This window comes from Aptenodytes patagonicus, chromosome 1 (assembly GCF_965638725.1).
Source record: "Aptenodytes patagonicus chromosome 1, bAptPat1.pri.cur, whole genome shotgun sequence".
Lineage (NCBI taxonomy): Eukaryota > Metazoa > Chordata > Aves > Sphenisciformes > Spheniscidae > Aptenodytes > Aptenodytes patagonicus.
The window spans coordinates 125,723,956-125,746,716 of record NC_134949.1 but is presented as its reverse complement, the minus strand read 5'-3'; the positions used below and the strand labels follow the sequence as shown (position 1 = coordinate 125,746,716).

At 39.7% G+C, this 22,761-nt stretch overlaps 1 protein-coding gene across 2 annotated transcripts in view; it reads left to right on the top strand.

Moving 5' to 3' along the window:
- Positions 1-22,761, top strand: part of DSCAM (DS cell adhesion molecule) — a 411,800-nt gene that overhangs the window by 243,974 nt on the left and 145,065 nt on the right. For both annotated transcript variants that reach the window (XM_076354240.1, XM_076354249.1), the window contains 2 exons: positions 3,705-3,824; positions 7,442-7,615. In XM_076354240.1, the coding sequence (XP_076210355.1) occupies positions 3,705-3,824; positions 7,442-7,615 (294 nt within the window). The remainder of the gene's footprint in view (positions 1-3,704; positions 3,825-7,441; positions 7,616-22,761) is intronic.

The window sequence follows — 22,761 nt, the reverse complement described above, 5'->3', positions numbered from 1 at the left end:
GTTAAATTCTTACTAAGCAAATTTTCTTTAAGGGCTAATGATTTCCTGAAAGATAATGAAAAAGTGAATATAGTTTTATAATCTAAAGCTAAGTATCAAAATCTAGATCAAGTAGTTAACTGTATTGTCTTCCAAAATATGGTAGTACATAGCACTGAACAAGTTACTCATTTGAAATAAAATTGAGAAGCAAACTATCAATGAGGAAGAAAAATGTAAAGGTCTCTTCTGTTTACTTTTTAATAATTTCTATAAGAGGAAAAATCCTGTGGTTTTACCTAGACAGCAATACAGAAACAATTGAAAGGTCATTGAATGAGTAATTTTGTTTTGCTGTAGCATCTTTTCTGATTTCTGTTAGCAATCTTAAGACTAAGTGTCAAGGGTTCATCTCTTCAAAATCAGAGCAGCAGTTGGCATTTTTATAAGTAGTCCTAAAAGAAGGCCAAAGCTTTACTGAATTGTTTCTATTACTGGGTGTGGGCAGAGTTTTTGCCAAGTAAGGTTGAAACATGCTTTTTTTATGGAGCAGTACAAGGAAACCGTACGATTGCTAATCATACACCTGTTTCTGGAGCTTATATGGCAAAATTTAATTTCCATAGTTACCATTCTGGTATCATTCTGTATTAAAAGTAATGATTAAAAATGAGAATGCCAAGAATATCTGAGCAAAAACTTATGTTTTATATATATACCCAAAATACAGTGAAATCAATATGATAAAAAGCCCTGTTCAGAGATTGTCAGCGTTAAAGGCACAACACATCAAGAATATCTACATGAGTTCATTAAAGATGTGGAAGGATACATTTCCACAGAAATGCTCAAACATTTACAACATAGTATTTTAAAGGCTGATTGCCTTTATTCCATACTAGACAATCTTGCTTAACTTTTCCAGAACTTTCTGCATATGCCTACCCATTTAATATAATAAATTATTTCCTGAAAAATTAGCACTTCTTGCCAGTGTCATCCACAGCAAGTAAGGAATATAAACAAAATGTTTTTCAAAGAGAAGGGAAATAAAACAAAGAAGTTACAAAAATTTTGCATTGTAAGAGAGATTTTAAAAGACATTATACTCTTCACACTTCTCAGTGGTAGAGGAGGCCAGTAATTATCAGTCACTCCATTGCACCATTTGTAATCATTCGCTTGTAAGACTGATACAACTGAGGTGGTTTTGTTTTGGATTTTTTTTTTGGTCTACCCTCTTTATGGATAAGCAGCTTGTAATTGATTTTTCAGAAGCTGTGAATACAAATGTACCTACAGTTACCGAGGTGAAACAAGCTGATGCCACCGTGCCGAGTTGTATAAAATCAAACCTATTTGTGCAACTAATTGTACTTTTCGCCTGTTTTGGAAAATAAGTACTTGGGAATCCTTTTGTGTTTGGTGATAAAATGAACACAGAACAGTGAGAAAAGAGCTACTGAAGCAAATGTCTTCTGTGAGTAGATAATTAGAACAGGGTGGGTGATTGCCCAGGGCTGCTGTTGCCAGGATTTCGTGTTTGATGCTTACCTATCATGAATTAACATAACATATGATTTATGTTTGTCAGTGTGGCAGCAATTTGGAAAGCTGAAATGTCTGACAGCAGTAAATACATTTCCTAGTACAAAGATGCCTCTTGCCTCTATTGCTGTTAGTTCCTTCTCTTTCTTCTAGCCATGTTCCAAACAGAAGTGGAGCTTCTTTGTACATATTTAGGCAATAAACACCTTTCCATTATAGCTATAGTATTCAATGAGCAAGAGGTCCAGTTAAAGGGATTGTTTGCTCTCCAGAAGATTGTTCTCATCTTTTAAAAAACAGTTGTAGCTATGAAGGTGGAAAGAGAAACCTGGAGAGGAGTCCGGATTATGGAGGCACAGGGAGAAAGGCTCAAGCTGCTGTGAGGTGGGTTCTCTGCACCTGCAGAGAGTATCTCTAGATACCTCCAACATTTAGCAGTCCTGTCCATACCAACACTGGCAGCTCAAGCTTCTCATTAAGGAAAACTTGGGACTCTCTGGTATAATGGGAAGTGCTATTTGCATAAACTATGAGAGTGTATGTACTGAAAAAACTTTAAAGTGGTATATTATATCACTGGTGCTTCTGCTGTGCTTCTGTGGTTCAGTTTTTCTGATATGTAAGTAGTACTGTATTCATGGCCATTATGAGCTGTTTCAGGTCCCAGGGCAAATAGTCACTGTACTGATGATCCTTTTCTGTGCTGCCTTACATTTCCTCGTGCTACAGCCCTCTCCCATACTTTCTTCCTTAATTTCTGGCACTTTTGGAGAGGCAGGTGGTGGGGCCTGACGGGGGTTGGGAAGATGGGTCGGGTCAGAGCGAGGAGGGATGGCTGGGCCCTCTGTTCTGCCTCCCCCAACCTTCAGACAAACTCAGCAGTGGCTGGACCCGCGGAGCTGTGAACCCATGAGGTTGTGTGTGTGTCCCCATGTGCATACGCTGCGGTGGGGTGAGGAAAGCAAGCAACTGTTAGGATTTCTCCTTTACTGCATTAGATCTCATTGTGTTGCTGTACTCAATTTGAAAGGGAAAAAAATCTGTCACAGGCTCAATCACCTTACTACATTTTCTCTGTAGCATTGTAAGAAATGACAAAAAGAATAACATGTGGGATAAGGGCACAAATAATTTACTTTTTTTCTCAGGTACTTACTTCTGTATGCTCTGAACCAAAGAACGGTCGGTCAATGAAAATCTGTGACTTTGACTTTAATACTACCATTAAGCACCTTTAATTTTCAATAACTTTTGTGGCTCTTTCACCATTCTTCACAGTTTTCAGCTTTTCTTTCAAACTTTTGTCAAGTCTGCAGGTTCTATTGAGACACTGACATTCAGTATTGGGCCTTCATGGTAAACTGTAGGTCTAGCATTGTCACAAGTTATTTTCTTCACCGTGTATCTGTATTTGGAACAGGTAGAGCTTTTCCTTGAGATAAGCATCTCTTATTTTATTTATATATAAATATATACATACTTGCCTATGTCTGGAAGACTCATTGCAGTGGTTTTACGCTTCCTTAGAATAAGTGTAATAATATGTATACATTGATGTACATCCATCTATTCCGGTAAGACTTTTCCTCTTCAACTTAGTGCAAGCAAATTGTGTTGAACCTTTCTATGGCTGTTTGGAAAGAAAAGTCCTATCAGAATTTGTAGTTCAAACACCCTCATTTTAATATGAAGTGATTTGATTGATATTAAAAGCTGTTATTTTTTAAGGTTATTTATGTTACATAATTTAATTCTTTTTCTAAAGTTTACTAGTTCACTATTATAAAAAACAAACACAGAAAACTTCAGTTGTTCTTAGACACCTGTCAAACCTCTCCCTTTGTTAGAAAGCATTTCTTTTCTGACCATGACACTTTGATTTATCTGTTACTCTATTTTATAACCTCTCCTATGGAGAGATTTTTATTAACTTATTTTTGTATTCTATCAAGACCAGTGCTTTTGTTGTGCCTGGCAAGAAATACGTTGAGATTGTGCACAGAAAGTGAATAATCATGTAAAACCAACTTTACTGTGTCACTGGATTGTCCAAAAGCTGGTTTTAATTTTTGCTTTCAGCTATGAAATGTTATGCCTCCTTATGTGACTGGTCTGCCATTTTGAGCTACCTGATAAGTTGCACAAATTCTCATGGCTCCTTTTGCTTCCTCCCACAGTGCCCCCTAGGTTTGTGGTTCAGCCCAGCGACCAGGATGGGATCTATGGAAAAGCTGTAATTCTCAACTGCTCTGCAGAGGGTTATCCTGTTCCTACCATTGTCTGGAAGTACTCAAAAGGTAGGACTCCTGTGATCACTGGGGACAGATTAATTCTGGTTTAATAACACCTTACTCACCTGCAGGTTACTGGTTTAATCTTCATATTGTCAGAGGCCAGCAGGGTGCAATAAGGGAAGTATCAGCCATGTTTATACTGTTCTTCTGTCATTTCCCTAAGTGCATAGTGCTGGCCATTTTCATAGACACAAGGCTGAGCTAGATGGACTTTTGGTCTGCCTTAGAGACATCCTGGAACTGTGAATGCGTGCCTGTGTTAGCTATGGCCTCAGCAGGTGAGTGATGAAATGGATGGCTGAGAGAAAAGAGATATTGCTTTAGTTGAAATGACCTCAGAACAAGGTTCAGCGGCAGCATTTGGCTGATTTTTTCCCCCCTTCAAAATCCATGGTAACGTGGCCAATCATATCTTTTCAGCAAAGAAGAAAGGTCAGGTAGCATTAGCATAAGCAGTAATTCAGTATGCGCTTTACATAATGCTTTAACATTTTCTTCTCATGTAACAGAGCATTAAAACTGGCCCCACTTGACCCTCAGTAACCACAGGAAATTTTAATTAAATTGTGTTGCCTGCTAGATTGCATCTTCTGGCCAATTGTCTTCTGGTTGGTTTTAGCAAGAAAACAAACTCTCCAAACTCTGTATCCAATCTACATGAGTTAACTCTTTAAAAAGCAAAACTAGGTGCTGTTGAGAAGAAATCCTTATGTAATGCTTCATGTCATTTTTGGTTTCCTTAGGATCTAAGTCTAAGTTATATTTGAAGTAAAAGGGTGGGGGAAGAGAAATGTTCATATTAAAGACTATTTTTTGCTTTTATTGATAAATTCTGGTTTGTGGCAAGAATCTAAATGCCATTAATCTCAATGGTATATGAGTTTTTAATTATGAATACAGGTCACAAAGAAGTAATTCTGTTTTGTTGTGTTTGCGTGCTGAAAGAGGAGGCCAAGCCAACCTAGCTGAGTTGTAATTAACTGTGAATTGATAAGCAGCCCATCTTAATAAAGGAGAAGGGGATAGTGGTTTGATTTTAGTTACACTCTACCATCAAGTGACTGTTTTTAAGGTTTTCCATTAACAGCTCTGAAGTTTTTAAGTCAAAAGAAAGATTTAGTAGATATGTGATATAGGCAAAGCCACCAAACCACAGTTTCATTTTTTGGCCAAAATAACTCTAGGTGAGAAGGACAATATTTTTACAAAAGCCTGTATTTTGTTAATGGATGACTGCAATTTCAATACCTAGTCTAACTAAGGTGCTATACAGGTCTATAGGATATATGCTACATCTTCCTTTAAAGAGATACATTATATAATTGGTTTGTGAGCAAGATTTGTGCCAAATTCTGAAATAATTACTGAGGTGAGGCCAGCGGGAGTAAAGCAGTCAGATCATAGCTCATCTGCAGGTACCACAACAGAGTAGAAAGGGCATCTGTACACCTGCAGGCAAGTTACTGTCATTGTCTTTTCATGTCAGTGAAAAATGGAAAAAGAGGGTTCATTTTTTTATACATCGGGATAGACAGGTAATGGAAATGGACTTGCTGTCTCTAAAGAATAATGACAGTGATCAATACAGACACCCCATAATCAGTGAGAATCTGTTGTTTTAAGTCCTTCAGACTTAAAGAGGCAATGGGCACACACTGAAACACTGGAGGCTCCATCTGAGTATAACGAAACAGTTTTTTACTGTGAGGGTGACTGAGCACTGGCACAAGTTGCCTAGAGCGGCTGTGGAGTCTCATCCTTGGAGATATTAAAAACCGTCTGGACATGGTTCTGGGCAACCAGTTTTAGGTGGCCCTGCTTGAGCCAAAGGGTTGGACCACATGACCTTCAGAGGTCCCTTCCAACCTTAACCAGTTTGTGATTCTGTGGTTCATGAGCATGTAGTCCTCTTGCAGATTCATCCATGCAGTTGTGTGTGATAAGCTGCTGTCACTGCTCAGGAAGGACTTTGGCTGTAATAGCAGTAACAGTGCGTGTGAAGAGTAAGAAGCTTTTGCAAACTGTTATGCAAAATTTTGCCCATTTGTAGCTATCCTCAGGAATATCAGCCCTTTCCCTTCTGTGAACACCAAATTGTTCCCAGAATTTTTCATGTGAAGAAATATAAGAAGTGAGTGCTTGCATCTGTCTACTTGGGCAATCAACTGCAGACAGGTAGAGTTAGTGAAGCATAAATGTGCCTTCCAACTAAATGACAGGAAAAATGGCTTGTTAAAGAAAAAAAAATAGATAAAGGAGGCAGTGGGATATGCATGTGTCTAAAATAGTTGAAAAATCAACAATGGCAACTGATTTTTGTGAAAACATTATCCCTTTAACATTTCTAAGTTCACAGGATCGGCTACCAGACCTTCAGTGTAACTGTAAGTCCCCAAAGCAAACTCTTCTAGGACTAGAAGGATTTTTAGTATGCATGTCTGGTCTTTTTTAATATTCTAGATGTTGTATTCATAGGTTGTTATAGCTTGCTATTTTATACTAAACCGTTCCCCGTAGTATTTATTCATTGTATTTCCTCCTGGGCTGACTCAACCAACTGCGTATAGCAATTAATGCCGACAGATATTAGTTTTGTGTACAGAAAGTGGTATAAGAGAATCCTATTGAAGAAGACTACCTTATGATTTCCCTGAAAAATCCTGTCTCTTGTTGCCAAAGTAGGTTGTAAACCCCTTTGTTACAAGAGCCATATCTTAATATACACTTAGAGAGTCCCTAATGCTGGAGAGACCTGAACTTGTAGCAGGCATGCTGACAGTATGACAGTATCCTGTCCCTATTCTCTAAATCACCCAGTATCTTATTTTCAAGGAAAAGTAAGTTCTTTCTTAAAACCAAAGTTGATACAGAAATCTTTGGCTTCCTGTCTTTTTATGGACATTCCATTTTTACAGTGCCACTAAACATGGCACTTCATGCCTGATTAGTGGTCTGAGATTTTTGTTTCTTTCTTTCTTTGTATTTTTTTTTAACAGTCTGAATAAATACTGACTACGAACATGGCAGAACAGAGATTTTATGTGTCATCAGTCAGTCAGCTGTAGGAGGAAACAAGCAACACAGTCACTGATGTGGTTTTCCACGTTACCCAGAGTTTCATAAACAAGGTCCTAGAGGTCCCTTGAGTCTGCCATGTTTACTACAACAGACATCCTTCTTAGTCATAAGAAATTCATTTGGTGTATGCATTAGGGATGCATACTTGTATAACTGTTTAGCTGTAATTGTCAATAATTTATCAGCCTCTAAATGTACAACAAATGTGCCTTTTTATCCATGAGCAGTCTGAAAATCTCCTTCATTTTCTCTCTCCCCCTTTCTGGTTCTTCCACTCCTGCTTCATGCTCCTTTTGCCCCTTTACCATTAACATGGGCAAATTATTGCTACTATTACATTCCAAAGGTCTTTCTTCTTTCCATTTAATTAATTCAGTTTTGGCAAAAAAACATTCCGTTTGTTCTGATGATGTCAGAAGCCATTTGTATTTTAATTGAATTGAGCATCTAAGATCAGGAAGCTATAGTTTCTGCCTTATTTTAAAAAAAACTGAGATGCTTTCCTTCCTAACTAACCTATTTCCACGGGGGTCCTGCTTTAGGTGCTGGGGTTCCTCAGTTCCAGCCAATTGCATTGAATGGTCGTATCCAGCTTCTCACAAATGGCTCCTTGCTGATTAAACATGTGCTGGAAGAAGACAGTGGATACTACCTCTGCAAGGTCAGCAATGATGTGGGAGCAGACGTCAGCAAGTCCATGTACCTCACTGTTAAAAGTAAGAACTAAAACACTTCTCTGTGATCCAGATATTACCACTGAGTGAAAAAGGCTTGTCTACTGCATCCTTAGTTTGGAGGGAGGGGAGGTGGGGAGGGAGGGAGGGGAGAGGTTGGTTTTGTTGGTTTTAATTTGATGTTGGTGTTCAGCTGCATGTGGTAGCACCTGGAAGTTAGTATGGTTAATAATAAACATTGTTTAGTAGAGGGAGAAAAGGGGACTTAAAGATGAAAAGGATTAACATCTCATTTCAAAAATTTGTGTCACGTCTATGAGCTACAGCTGAGTAATGAAGGAGAAGTAAGAAAATTCTTTGGTCAAGGACAAAAAAACAATAACAAAGGAGAAATACCCACAGCAACTGTTACAAATCTCAGAAGTTGAAGAAAATATGGATTAAAAAGTCCCTTATTCAATTCTCAAGATACCATAGATAGATACTATAGGTACAATTACAATAGATACCACAAGATGCTCTGACGTACTATAAGATATAGATACAGCCAAAGTAGTCATTTTGACTTAGCCACTGGCAGATAACTTTCAGAAAATGCATCTAATTCTGTTGAATCTGGAGTACGTACAAAACCTCAATCTATCTGTACTTTCTAGGCACAAGAGACAAAAGCAATCCAGTTTTTAGGTGTATGTTAGCTATAACACCTTCAAACATGAACATAGCTGAGAATATAGGGGAAATATGAAAAAAAAAGCTGTAGAGATAATACAATTTTTCACTAGAGAAAAAAGAGACTATTGGCACTTCAGCATGCCAAATGTTCCTGGATGACCTATTAGACCAGTATTGAAGGAGGTCATCAAACCATGCACTTTCATATTTGTAGGATTTTTGAAGATTGACTAAGTGCTTTGAAGTTCTGAGATGTCAATTAGCTTGAAAAAGGTTTGCCCTTGAAAGTAAAAAGATTTCTTTTTTCTGAAAGGAAATGTTTAGGTGTTGTTTGTTTGTTGTAATGTCAGAGAATGAATAACTAAGTTCTTTGAAAGGAAGAGTGTCAACTTTGTTAGATTTGCAAGCCCCAGTACCTCAGATGTCCTCTCCGCTCTGATTTACCAAAGTGGCTTCATCTTCTGAAAAATAACATGATATCTCAACCTCTCAAGCAAGTATATTAATTGAATACTTTTTCTGTGGATCAGTAGAAGTTCCAGCTTCTGTGGTTTCCGTAACTGGTCATTTTGGGGCCAAGCTTCAACTGTAGTAGCAACGCACTGCTGTAATATGCTACAGAAAAATAGCTTTCCTCTTGTTGGCAGCTATGCACACTGCCTGTCTGATCACTACATGCAGTTTCATGTGTGATAAAAGAGCATCCCTTATCAAGTAAGAGCAGGGGCTTCCCTGGAGAGTCAGTTGCTGTTTGAATCTAATGAAAACCCCTGCGGCTCTGAGATAGCAGGCAAGCACATCTGTACACCCTCACACATCCATGCTAACACACGTACTGCTCCCAGCATGGCTGTTAGAGCAAACGCTGTTAGCGTGTTGGTATGTGCATAGAAGAGGCACAGCTTTAGCTTTGATCAAGCACACATTAAGGACAAGTTGCTTTGGGGAAGTGTGCCATGGTGGACTTCAGGTATAGCTGGATCGCCTGTTCTGGTGGCGTGGTTATGGCACATATCATACTTGCACGTGGTCAGGTGGAGTGACTCCAAAGTGAGCGTCTGGACCTGCCTTTATTCTCTCTGGTACTGTTACCTTGTCATTCGCCATTTTCTTTTTCTCTGTGGTTATTCTGGCTCCTTTTCCCTCTCCCCACAAGCCTGTTTCTTGACCCTAGTCCTCAGGTATAGCCCTACTACTAGATAAAAACCTTGGGCTTCCTTCATGAAATTCACAGTGTTCTTAATTACTTGATCCTGCTCCACAAGGTCACCCTAAATGCTTTCTTTACTCAGAGGCAGAAGGTGAGACCTGGCCCAGGCAGTTGTTTCTGGGTGACAAAGTTGGTAAGAAACAGCCTTCCAAAACATAAACAAAGATTAATACCAATAAATCTTGTTGTGGCTTCCTTGTGACAAATTAGCTTCTGTCATGGTTTAACCTCAGCTGGCAACTGAGCACCGCACAGCTTCTCGCTCCCTCCCAGTGGGACTGGGGAGAGAATTGGAAGGGTAAAAGAGAGAAAACTCGTGGGTTGAGGTAAGAACAGTTTAATAATTGAAATAAAATTGTAATAATAACAATAATAAAATAATATACAAAGCAAGTGATGCACAATGCAATTGCTCACCACCTGCCAACCGATGCCCAGCCAGGCCCCAAGCAGCGGCCCCCCTGGCCAGCTTTTCCCCAGTTTATGTACTGAGCATGACGTCACATGGTATGGAATGTCCCTGGGGCCAGTTTGGGTCAGCTGTCCTGGCTGTGCCCCCTCCCGGCTTCTTGTGCACCTCCAGCCTTCTCAGTCGGCGGAGCATGGGAAGCTGGAAAGTCCTTGACTAGTGTAAGCACTGCTCAGCAACAACTAAAACATGGGTGTGTTATCAACATTGTTCTCCTCCTAAATCCAACACACAGCACTGTACCAGCTACTAGGAAGAAAATTAACTCTATCCCAGCCGAAACCAGGACAACTTCCCACCTTCCTTCATTCTATATGTGGGTTGTCTGTGAGCAGTAGCTGAAATCACCTGATAAAAAAGTAGAGTGGCTTAGATGGATTTAGTCACTGATCGTGAAACTAGACTGCTGCTCAGAAAGAAAGACATGGCAACAGTCCCTTTACAGCCTCCTCCTTCACTTCTTAACTGTCCCTTGTATCATAGATACCTCATGTATACAGATGCTAACCATTGATAACATCACTGCGAACTTAAAAAAAAACCCTCTTATGCACAGGTGATTCTTCTCCTCCATGTTTGCTAAAAGTTTCCACCTACTCTGTTAGTAACATTGCTGGATAAAGTTTTGCCTTTCATAGATCCTGTGACAAATCTCTTAAATGAGACTGGATGCTTTCCTCTTCCAGAATTTCCAGTGTCACCTGTATATAAACAGAAAAGCTATTGACCTTTGATGTCAAAAGAGGGTAGACAAATTTTTGTTTTGGTAGTTCAGGAGTGGACAGAATAAACATTGACCTAGTATACTTCCATGACTTGCTACCTCTAAAATTGACAGACTTTTTCTTAGTGAAAAGCCAGCTCAAGCTATAAACCAACATAGCTTGCTTAACAAGACTCTTAATGCTAAGAAGGAAATGGTAGTAATTCCAGATACACATTTATTTCGTGCCTCAGTGTTTGTTGCGTGACACCTTCACATCAGAGAAGCTGGTCCAACTTCTTGGTTGAAGGGAGATTGTATGAGGAGGGAGTGCAAAGAAAAAAGAGAAGAGGAAAAGAAAGAGGCTTCAGGAATGCTAACAGAAATGTGAAAAGAAAGAGCTGCCAGAGTCGATGCATCAGGAACCACAGGGCTAGAATGGCAGTCGTGAAAGCAGAGAATCTTCACTTAGCAGCTATTATCCTTCTCCCTTTCTTTTCACAAAATAGACATAAAAATCATGATCAGTGATTTTTTTTTTCTTCTTCTGAACCAAGAATAAGTAGTTCTCAAATTCCTTATTCACCACGACATACAATATTAGAAAATTATGAGAGAGATCTGGAATAAGGAATCTAGTGCTGCCTTGAGAAGTGACTTCTGGTGCTTAGGATGAGAAGACTTCTAAAGAATTTCTATAAAAGATAATGAGCCTTTTACATGAAGGGAAGAACTAAAATTATTTAAAGGTTGCCTGGGAGTCACAAGGGAAGAGATGTCTGCTTAAAATGGACTGCCTGCCTGCCTTCATCTGAATAAACATCACACTTCCTAATCCCACTTTAGGGGCTATATATAACATGATAGAACAGTATTGTGAAAAAATTCCCTCCTGAAAAGCAACCTTTCATTAAGGTATGTATGTTCCTATGTAAATAATCTGTTGGAGGCAGTTATGTTAGCTCTGCCCCTTCCTAAATCCATCACTTATTTTCATGTCAGTGTGGAGACTGAGAAGTTTTAATCTGATCACCAAAACTTTTCTAGCAAATCCTATCTGCCAAGAAAACAGATTTGCTTCATTCATTTTCCTCTCAAATATGCTTCTTAACTATTTGCATTATATGTGTTTAATACATAATCCTAAAGCTGTCAGTCAGACCCACACCTCCTTCCAGCAGGAACATACTAATCCCAGCTAATACTTTTAATGTTAAGTTTCACCACTTAAACATTTTTAAAAAAACTTCTAAAATGTTATCTATGACAAGAGCTGGTGGAATAACAGAAGAAGAGGCTATTTGGGAAAGGGAGCATGGTCACAGTGTAAAAGTAAGTCTAGTGCCTTGTTCCTGTAGCTACCCTAGGTCTTGGCTGTGGTAATTCACCACCCTGTGCCTCTGCTGCCTCTACCTCCTTTAGTGCCTCTCATCCACGTTGACCGTGACCTCTTCCAGGCAAGGTTTGTTTCTCTCCATCTTCAGACAACTCATGGAACAAAGAGGCCCTGATCACATAACTAGCTACTACTGCAAAAGAAATAAAAGATAATAGTAGTTATAAACACAAACAAGCCCAAAAGATGCTTATGAAAAGGGATTCTAATCTAGTGAAGCTATTTCCTCCACTGCTAGCTAAAAGTTGTTCTGCTGTATGGCTGAGGCACTGCAGCATTTGTTTATTAAAATGGATAGAAGTCTATGCCTGACTTCTTCCATGAAACTTTATCTGGGCAGGGTAAAGGCACACTTCCCATGTGGCCAGTCAAACAAGTTTGCTTTGCTGCAACACCTGCAGTAAAGCCAGCAAGCTGTGATGGAGAACTTGCTGTGCTCTGCTCACCAGGGTGCCTCTAAATGCTCATTTTAGTTTTTAGGAAAATAATTCCTTATTGATAATATATGAATGTTGAGATCTGTCCAATTGTTACTTTTCCTTGTGTATGAAAAGAATAGCATTTATACATAGATGCTATCCTTTTGTTTATGTCCAATTTCTCATTAAAAATGCATATATCTCACAAGATGTCAGTAAGGGTGGCATTGCCTGTTCTGCATTTGCAAAGATAGATTATCCATCCTATGTTGTAAAGTAAGATAAAAATCACCACCTCTAACACCTTCAAAAAATGCTTATAGGAAGAACAGCAATCACACTATGTCAAATTCACCTGAGCCCAGTTATTTTGACATTTCTTAATCTGTCCTTGCTCCATTTTTCACAGTCCCATGGTCTGTAAATAGTGTTTTCTGTGGCAAAACAAAACAAAGTCCCCGGGTCTGATTGTGTACTCTGTTTTCCTGTTCTCCTGACATTCTGTCATCTTTAAACAAAGGGTTTTTTCATTTATTTCCTTCTTTGTACTTATTTTGTGGTTATCTCAGGTAGAGTGCATTTTTGTCCAATGGACAAATTTGGCAAAAATTGGTAAAAATCTCTAGCGGGTTACTTGCATATCTCCTCAGAATGAAAAAGTAAGGTAAAGGGAAAGAAAACCGAAAAAAATTTCAGTGAACTGAAACTACTCTTGCATCCCAAAGTGTCCTTTTTCATGAGCTGGCGAGCTGCCCTTGCCTACCTTTGCCCTTACCCTCATGACAGGTAGCTCTCTCTCTCGCCACCTATTTGTTGGCAAACAAAGGCAAAAACTGTGTTAAATATGAGGATGTGAATGAACTACAGTACAGCTCAGTTTAAATTCCAAGTCAGTGGTGATGGATTGTAACAATCTATCTGTTTTAATTGCTTATTTATTTTCATTAAATGCACAGTCTAAAAGATGCTGTAAGAAAGCTACGGTAAATCTTGGAAACATGAAAATTCTTCTTAGACACAAGTACTTTCTCTTGTTAGTAAAACAGCCCATTTTTTCCTAATGAGGTCCTCCCACTACAAGAAATGAACAGGGTCTGAATGCTGTTTTCTGCCTCTTCAGACCACTGGCACAGCTTTGATTTAGGGACTTGCACTTTAATCACCCATCATGTGTCATTACCCCGACAGGCGGCAGCAGCCACAAGATACAAGCTCCAATAAATTGCACTGAAAACCGCTGAAGCGATCCTTTGTTGATTTTCCTTTACAGCTATTCAATGGCAGATCAGCTGTCATAACAACACAGTGCCTGTGGCAACAGGGTGAAATTAAACGTGAAGTATGTTCAAGGTAGCTGGTAGAAAGCTGGAATATCCCTTTTCTTCTGTACATTCAAATGCTTTCTACTTCTCTCAGTAATGCCAAGCCTGTGGCAATTGGCTAAAATGAATGCTTTCTCTTGTAAGATAATTGCCAGATGTACTGCAGTACAAATACTCAAGTGCTTTTGTATGCAAATCTTTGCAATGCTCTCATTTAAGGAAAAGAGGGGAGGTAAGGGCTTCTCTTTTTTAAAAAAAATATTTTTCTAATTGGGTGCAAGGACAAAAAGAATATAGCAGCCCTTTTTCTTTTCTTCAAGGCTGGCTGCACAGAAATGTTTCTAGCAGGAAGGTGAAACACATTTCTCTCCAGCTAGCTAGAAAGTGCACATAGGCTCTGCTGTATCTTTTCCATTTGTATCAACAATACCATATTTATTTTTTTTTCAGAATAGTTGTCGCTCTCAGCTTTATGTTGCCTAAATAGCAACATTCAAAAGGAAGCATGGGTGAGGATTATTTTCAGAAGTTTTCTTTCTATTGAAATTTTCACAGCAGATACAGAATATTGAGGTTTTCCTGAAAAATGACCAGTTTAACAAAGTTGTGATGATTTCATCTTCTGAATACCTTCACATCTCCACTTTTCTTAGAAAGCCTTGTAAGAGATAGGATTCACAAGGTATGTACTCTAGCTGCTGTTTTATTTTCTCCCTTTACTGAACACATTAGTAATACTTAAACACAGCCAAACCACATATATTTTAACAGCGTGTCATCCTTTCTCAATCCTAATACCTCTTGTGTCCTGTTAAATTACTAGTTTATTCAGAGAAGGTTTTACATGACTCTCAGATTGCAGTGAACTCCGTGTCCAGGTTTGGCTAGCTGTGGTCAATAGACTTCTGAGCGACAGAGATCATTTCAGATCAAGGATTACAGCTCCTACGTCTCTGAACACTTCTGAAACAAGACTTGAAAATAATGTCTGCTCTGCTCTCCTCCTCCAGTTGAGATGGTGGTGTTGCAGTGATTGATACAAGCTAGACAGATAATCCATTCCTAATAACCTAAAGCAAGCCCACAAATGTCAGTATATTGTATTTGGCACACTACTGCAAACCCTACTGTGCTAGAACATAATAAATGGTAATCCTGAAAGGCTCTTATCTGGGAGAAAATATTCTGGGAATTTTTCTTACTGATAATTTGGAAGGTTGTTTTCTTAAAGAGAATTTAAAACATAACTATTCAGATTTAGGCTTGCCTTCATGTGAAATGTGAACGAATACCCTTCTGGAACACAATATGTCTCAATAACCTTTTAAGGAAAATACATGCCAGTAAGCGTAGGACACCTGACAGCCAGAATTTCAGGATTACTCATCTTGGAGTTACTCATTACTCATCTACCAGGTTTAGTTTAGTAAACATTACTCCTCCTCCTAGTTTGATAGGACAGGTGGAACATCTTCAAAACTCTGATGTTCACTGTTGTCTTCCTTTCCACCTCCGGCTGCAAAGAGGTTGAGTGCCCTGCTCCTAGCTCTGCCGCTGTGCCGCTCCTGGGCTCTGCGCCGACTCTAAGGCTCATTCGGGAGAGCGGGCAGAGACCATCCGAGGCTGCAAGTCACTGCTTGACCCACAGCTGCTCAGCTGGCTCCTTCAAGTGGAACCGCTTTGCAAGGCACACTCAGAGCATCGTATTCAGAAGCACAGCAGTGGAGCACTAAGAGGTTGGAGCTGGATGTGATGGCATTTAGAGGCTGTGACCTTTACCCTATGAATCTGGAACTGGAAGATGGGAGAGAAATAAGTAGACGTGGTAATTAAATTTGAACATTTATCTCGGAAATTCTCATCAGAACACACCACACAAACAAAAAAGATTCTTTTAATTTTTTTTTTTCTAATGTTTTCTTAAAATAGTAAACTATGCAAATTATGAAATGGTTCTAAATCTCAAAGCTAGCTACACAAAACTGTGTCTTAATGCAAATAGGACATTGTTCTGATAGGTTATTTCTTTTTTTCCTTTAATCCATGTGGTAGAGGAGTAATGACTAAACACTAACCATGCCCATAATTCAGTAGTGGTGTTTACTGGTTTATCTAGAGTAAAACTGATTTCAAATGCAGCGTGTATATACACAGTATCATTTTTCTTGAATATTTAGCTTAAAGGGCATTTAGTGCTTATAGTGTATATAACTCCCTGTATTTTCATGCTTCTGTTTTGTTAAGCCAAATAATTTTCCTGAGTAACATTTTAAAATATAGATGCTGCTGTGAATATATTAGTTTCATTTGTAGGGTTGGGGCTGTATGCAGTGTGTTTGATGGGTTTAATGTTGGCTTCTAGTGGAGGAAGTGCATGCGTGATCTATTGTTGCTTATTTTTATATTTGCAATGTCATCAAGAGTTGAGCCTACATCTCACTGACAAAGATTAAATAAACTTAAATCAAGAGAGCATTGTAGAGCAATAGTAGGACGTAAATTAATTTAGCAGGTATGTGCAGTACACATGACTATTTCCACTTCAGAAAAGCTAGCTGTTATAGTACCGTGTTTTTCCCTTTCTCTTTTCCTTTCCCTTTTCCTTTCCCCTCATCGCTTTTCTCTGTGTCTTGTCATGCCAGCTTTAAGGTACATCTCATTTGCAAAGTAACCATGTTCCAGCAGGACAAAGCCTCAGGCTCAAAGAAGACCGCATTCTCATGTCAAATCATTTTCCTGTCACACCCGCTGGTGCTTCTTCCTCTTCCTCGCTGTTGCCATTCTGCAAACCTCACATCTCTGCCATGACTTCCTCCTTTGTTTTAAATGCTTTTCCATCCCACATTCATTCTCCTATCTATCTATTTCACAGCTCCCTGTTATTATTCTCATATGAGTTTATGATTTGCAGAATGCTATCTGAACAGCAAAAATAGTGGACAGAGTCTTAAATTACAATATTTCTTCTTACATATCAGGGGCTCTTCTGCACTTTGAATCTTTTCAGCACAGTCTTTTTCAGCACAAGACCTATGTTTCGAAAGCTTATTCACTTTTATTTATTATTGAATGCTGTCATATGACCTGCATTATGATTCTTTATAATTATTTGTTTATTTATTTATTATGGCTGATGTTTTATCTCTTTCTTTAATTTGATGTAAAAACCTAACTTTTGCATAAAAAAAGAAGGAGCCATTGACTTATAATGAAAAAAATAATTTTGACAATATCTTAAAAAATGTGTCAGATATAAACTACATTTGAGTATCAAGTGACACAGATACCAAATCTGTTGCATACATTTTTCTGTATAATTCTCCTGTAGTAAAAGAAAAATGTAAAAAAGGTAGTTTATATGCAAATAGTTTATGCTTTGGATAAGAAGAATTTATTTCTTTTTAAATATACTATCAAATGTTGCTATTAGCCAAAGACAATCTTTTACAGCTGCTTCCATCAGTGCAATTTTAAGCTTTTTTTAAAGCAAGCAATTTTGCATTCAAATATAAAGAAAGTGTCATTTTTTGTAGTACTTTCTTTTTCTCTTCAAAATAGTTTTTCAAGAATTAGATGGTAGCTTCGTTCATAACCCTCAGAAAATCCTACAATGGTACTCAGTATAAATGCTGTGTATAGATTCTGCGATAATCAACATAAAAACAAAAATTAAATTTACATCTGGGAGGCATACAAAAGGAACAGAAAATGCAAGGTAGGAAGAAGAGCTGTCTAGAAGCTGAAGACGCTGTATACAGGAGAATTCAAGGCATTGCTTCCTATGCCCCTTTCTGCTGTGCATGTCAGGTATAATCAGGAGGGATTTGCAAATGCAGATTTTCTTTCGCAGTCTAGATGTATTTGCTTTGTGGGAAACAGGTTTCCTTCACCTTGGACTGCGTTCCTAACCATTAAGATTCAACCTCTGCATCAGCGTGTGAGCTCCCATCCACCTTGTTCATTCAGATATTTGTTTGGTATGTCATGCTTGAACATATCTTAATCTGTCGCTTTTATGTTTCCTGGGAGAAAAAGGAAGTGTCCACTTATGGCCACAACAATTGATTTCTGAGTGTCTTCACGGTATAGATAACTAAAGAAGCATGGCTCCATTTTTAGATAAATCTTATTAGGATCCTGCAGGGTTGAGGAATGAATCGATTTGGTCTGCCAAACCAGGAGCTAATGAAAGAATGAGCTCTTACTGTTGGCCTAATTACTTATGATTAATCTAACCCAATCCTTTTTTTTTTTTAAACTGTCTCCATCAGGCCACAGAATAATTAGTCTTACATTCACTTTTCGTTTTCTTTTCCATACTGAGTTAGAATATTTGATCATGTAGGAGTTGTGTTGTCCGGGCAGTATGTACATCTTTGTGACATACATTTCACCTTCTCTATCATCATTTATTCAGTGCTTAGCTTCCATCTAGCAAATTCTTGGTAGCCTCTGGGAAAGCAGTGTTGTGTAACTGTATGGATGTAGGTGAACAACAACCAAATTCAGAAAAGAGAAATTATTCTTCAGGGAGGGAGTAAATGCTATAGTTCCAACTACAGTTCTTGACTTGTGAAACAGTATTTTCCATTAAAATTGTTATTTTGTTTAGAAATGTGCAAACCCTCCTGCTGACTTTGCAATAGAGTAACCAACAGGGTCCATTAAGAATTTAGATGTTTGTGAAAGTTGCCCACTGTCTGCATTTATCAGAACATTAGAACAGAGCCGTGTGTGCAGGTAAAAGTAGGTCCATGTGATTGCTGTTGTGAAATTGTTTTAGCTGTGGTAGCTGTGAGTCTTCACCCTGACATAGTCCCTCGTGCAAGCTGATGTGTTCTCAGGCGATCGAGGAAGTGGCCCAGTGTGGGCAGGTATTGGCAAAGACGTTGTTGTTTAAACTCCCTGCTTTTACAATTGAAACTTCTTCTGCTGAAAGCTTCTATACTTATTTTTGCAAAATATCATGTGATGTCATTATGCTGTAAAAGTCCAGCGAGATCTCTTTCTCTGTTTGATCTATGTAAATTAATGGCCTCAGTTACCGATATCTGTGTGTGCACATGTGCACGAACACGTGGGCACTCACATAAATGTGTTGTTTGATGCTCATCTAAAAGAAAGAATGCAAAAAGGAACAAAACCCAACCAGATGTGGTCAGATGGTGTAGGGTTTTCCTGAATGTACTTCTTATGCTGTTTCCTTAGCTGTAATGCAGCTTTCAGAGAGACACATGAAATGATTGATCTTTGGCTGATCGGATGGAGGTGACTGATTTCAAATCTTTGCAGCACAAAACAATTACAACACATCTAGTTTTATAGCAGAAAAAAGAATTTAAAGCTATGATGGGAATCCTGCCTTCATTAGACACAATTCTTCTTGTCTGTGAAATTTCTGTTACTTTTTTTGCATTAAATTTAATCCCTAAAGATACATTCTTCAAAAAATGCATCCTAAATATTATGTTCCTAAAGCCATTTCTTCATTCTTAAAGCAGAACCCTGATTTATAAAAATGGCATGTATACAACTGTCTTTCATGTAATCAGTGACATGCTGAAGGATGCTTAGTAAACCAGACGGCTATTTAGGAATTTGAACATACATTGCTAGGAGTTGGTTTGGGTTTGGGGTTTTGTTGTTTTGTTTTAAAATTTGGCTTAAACAGTTAAGAAAAAGTCTGTGCATATATTTTGTACGCCATACTCTGTAAGTATATGTAAACAAGCTCCAGCAAATCATAGAATCATAGAATAGTTTGGGTTGGAAGGCACCTCTAAACGTCATCTAGTCCAACCCGCTGCAATGAGCAGGGACATCTTCAACTAGGTCAGGTTGCTCAGAGCCCCGTCCAACCTGACCTGGAATGTTTCCAGGGATGGGGCATCCACCACCTCTCTGGGCAACCTGTGCCAGTGCTTCACCACTCTCATCATAAAAAATCTCTATTATCTAGTCTGAATCTACCCTCTTTTAGTTTAAAGCCATTCCCCCTTGTCCTGTCGCAACAGGCCCTGCTAAAAAGTTTGTCCCCATCTTTCTTAGAAGCCCCCTTTAAGTACTGATAGGCTGCAGTAAGGTCTCCCTGAAGCCTTCTCTTCTCCAGGCTGAACAACCCCAACTCTCTCAGCCTTTCTTCAGAGGAGAGGTGTTCCAGCCCCCTGATCATTTTTGTGACCCTCCTCTGGACCTGCTCCAACAGGTCCGTGTCTTTCTTCTGCTGAGGGCTCCAGAGCTGGACGCAGTACTCCAGGTGGGGTCTCACCAGAGCAGAGTAGAGGGGCAGAATCACCTCCCTCGACCTGCTGGCTGTGCTTCTTTTGATGCAGCCCAGGATACGGTTGGCCTTCTGTGCTGCGAGCGCACATTGCTGGCTCATGTCCAGCTTTTCATCCACCGGTACCCCCAAGTCCTTCTCGGCAGGGCTGCTCTCAATCCCTTCATCCCCCAGCCTGTATTGATACCGGGGCTTGCCCCAACCCAGGTGCAGGACCTTGCACTTGGCCTTGTTAAACCTCATGAGGTTCACACGGGCCCACTTCTCAAGCTTGTCCAGGTCCCTCTGGATGGCATCCCGTCCCTCTGGCGTGTCGACTGCAGCACTCAGCTTGGTATCGTCTGCAAACTTGCTGAGGGTGTGCTCGATCCCACTGTCTATGTCATTGATGAAGATTATTAAACAGTACTGGTCCCAATACAGACCCCTGCGGGATACCACTCGTCACCGATCTCCATCTGGAAATTGAGCCGTTGATGACTACCCTCTGGACGCGACCATTGAACCAATTCCTCACCCACCGGACAGTCCACCCATCAAATCCATACCTCTCCAGTTTAGAGAGAAGGGTGTTGTGGGGAACTGTGTCAAAGGCCTTACAGAGGTCCAGAGAGACGACATCTGTAGCCCTTCCCGTGTCCACTGATGTAGTCACTCCATCATAGAAGGCCACTAGGTTGGTCAGGCAGGACTTGCCCTTGGTGAAGCCATGCTGGCTGTCTCGAATCACCTCCCTGTCCTCCATGTGCCTTAGCATAGCTTCCAGGAGGATCTGTTCCATGATCTTCCCAGGCACAGACGTGAGACTGACTGGCCTGTAGTTCCCCGGGTCTTCCTTTCTTCCCTTTTTAAAAATGGGGGTTATGTTTCCCCTTTTCCAGTCAGTGGGAACTTCACTGGACTGCCACGACTTCTCAAATATGATGGATAGTGGCTGAGCAACTTCATCCACCAGTTCCTTCAGGACCTGCGGATGGATCTCATCGGGTCCCATGGACTTGTGCACCTTCAGGTGCCTTAGGTGGTCTCGAACCTGATGTTCTCCCACAGTGGGCGGCTCTGCATTCTCCCAGTCCCTGCCTTTGCCTTCTGCAACTTGGGCGGTGAGGCTCGAGCACTTGCTGGTGAAGACCGAGGCAAAAAAGTCATTGAGTACCTCCACCTTCTCTGCATCCCGGGTAACCAGGTTTCCTGTTTCGTTCCAGAGAGGGCCAGCATTTTCCCTTGTCTTCCTTTTATCCCCAATGTACCTATAGAATCTTTTCTTGTTGCCCTTGATGTCCCTGGCCAGATTTAATTCCATCAGGGCTTTAGCTTTCCTAACCTGATCCCTGGCTGCTCAGACAATTTCTCTGTATTCCTCCCAGGCTACCTGTCCTTGCTTCCAGCCTCTGTAGGCTTCCTTTTTGTGTTTGAGTTTGTCCAGGAGCTCCTTGTTCATCCATGCAGGCCCCCTGGCTTTTTTGCCTGACTTCTTCTTTGTTGGGATGCAAATGTTGTAAGTCTTTGGAAATGAGCAGTAAAACACCAATTGATATCAGTAGTCTGGCTTTCAGTCAGCACTGCAAGTTCTCTCAGTTCCGTTTCCCCATTCTGAGTTTTTCTTGTATTAGTTAAAATAAACTCCTAAATCATATCATCAGTGACCGAACAAGAATATTTTTCTACTAATTGATATATCATATTGAGAGATAAGTACCTGAGAAATAATCCTGTTCTCCTCTTATTTCCATCTCTTTCCTCACAAAGGACAAAGGTTTTCAAAGGATCAAATGTCTTTTCTGAAAGTTAGCTGATATAAACCTGTGACCACAAAATGAGAAAGAGACAGAAAAAAGAATACCTCAACAGAGCTATTACATAAGTACATTTTGTTGCAAATCTTCAGAGCAGTAGAAAGACCATCTGTTAGAGGGTTATTTTTCCTGACTTTTAATTACTAGTCATTGATTTTGGTAATTGCACACACGTACATACACAATAGTGCAGCAATTCAATTGTGCAGATTTCAATTCTGTGGTCTTGTCTCAAAACTGGCTTTTAAAATGAGTGCCTATTACTCTAAGTGCTCCATAAGAAAGCAGTGCTCTGCTATTTTTGTCTTACCTTGCAATGCAGCATAACTGTTGCATTTACAACTGGTACAAGCTGGCTCTTTGCCATGCATTTAGTGCCATAAACTCATACTTTCAGCAAGGAAAATCTCCTGCTATCAGATTTTTAAGTGGTGACTTGCCAAGCTGAAATAAGGAAGAACAGACTTTTCATAAGTGGTTGCATATTGTTGTTGAAAATCCAATTACCATTTGCTAAATGCTTGTCTCTAGGATTTAAATATTAGGTAAATGAAGTTCCTAGCTTTTAAGGAAAGTTGGCATGCACCTATATGGTGAGGAAGACCATTACAGGAGTGCATAGCAATCCTGGGTGCCCTCAGGAATTTTGCTGACTCCATGTAACATCTGTGTCTGTTCCCAGATGTATTTCAGGGAACTCGCCAGTGGAGAGACAGATGTGAATGAGGACTTCGGAGTTTTGACTGCTTATAGTGACCCCTGCCTTTCTGGATCTACTTTGTTTCAGCATTCCCACCAGAATAACTCATTGCACAGAGGTGTTAACACTCTCCTTTTTTGGTGTTAGACCCTTCAATGTGAAACTTGTAGACCTCCCAAAACACTTAAAGAGGTGTTCAAAAGCTGAGGAAGGAGAGA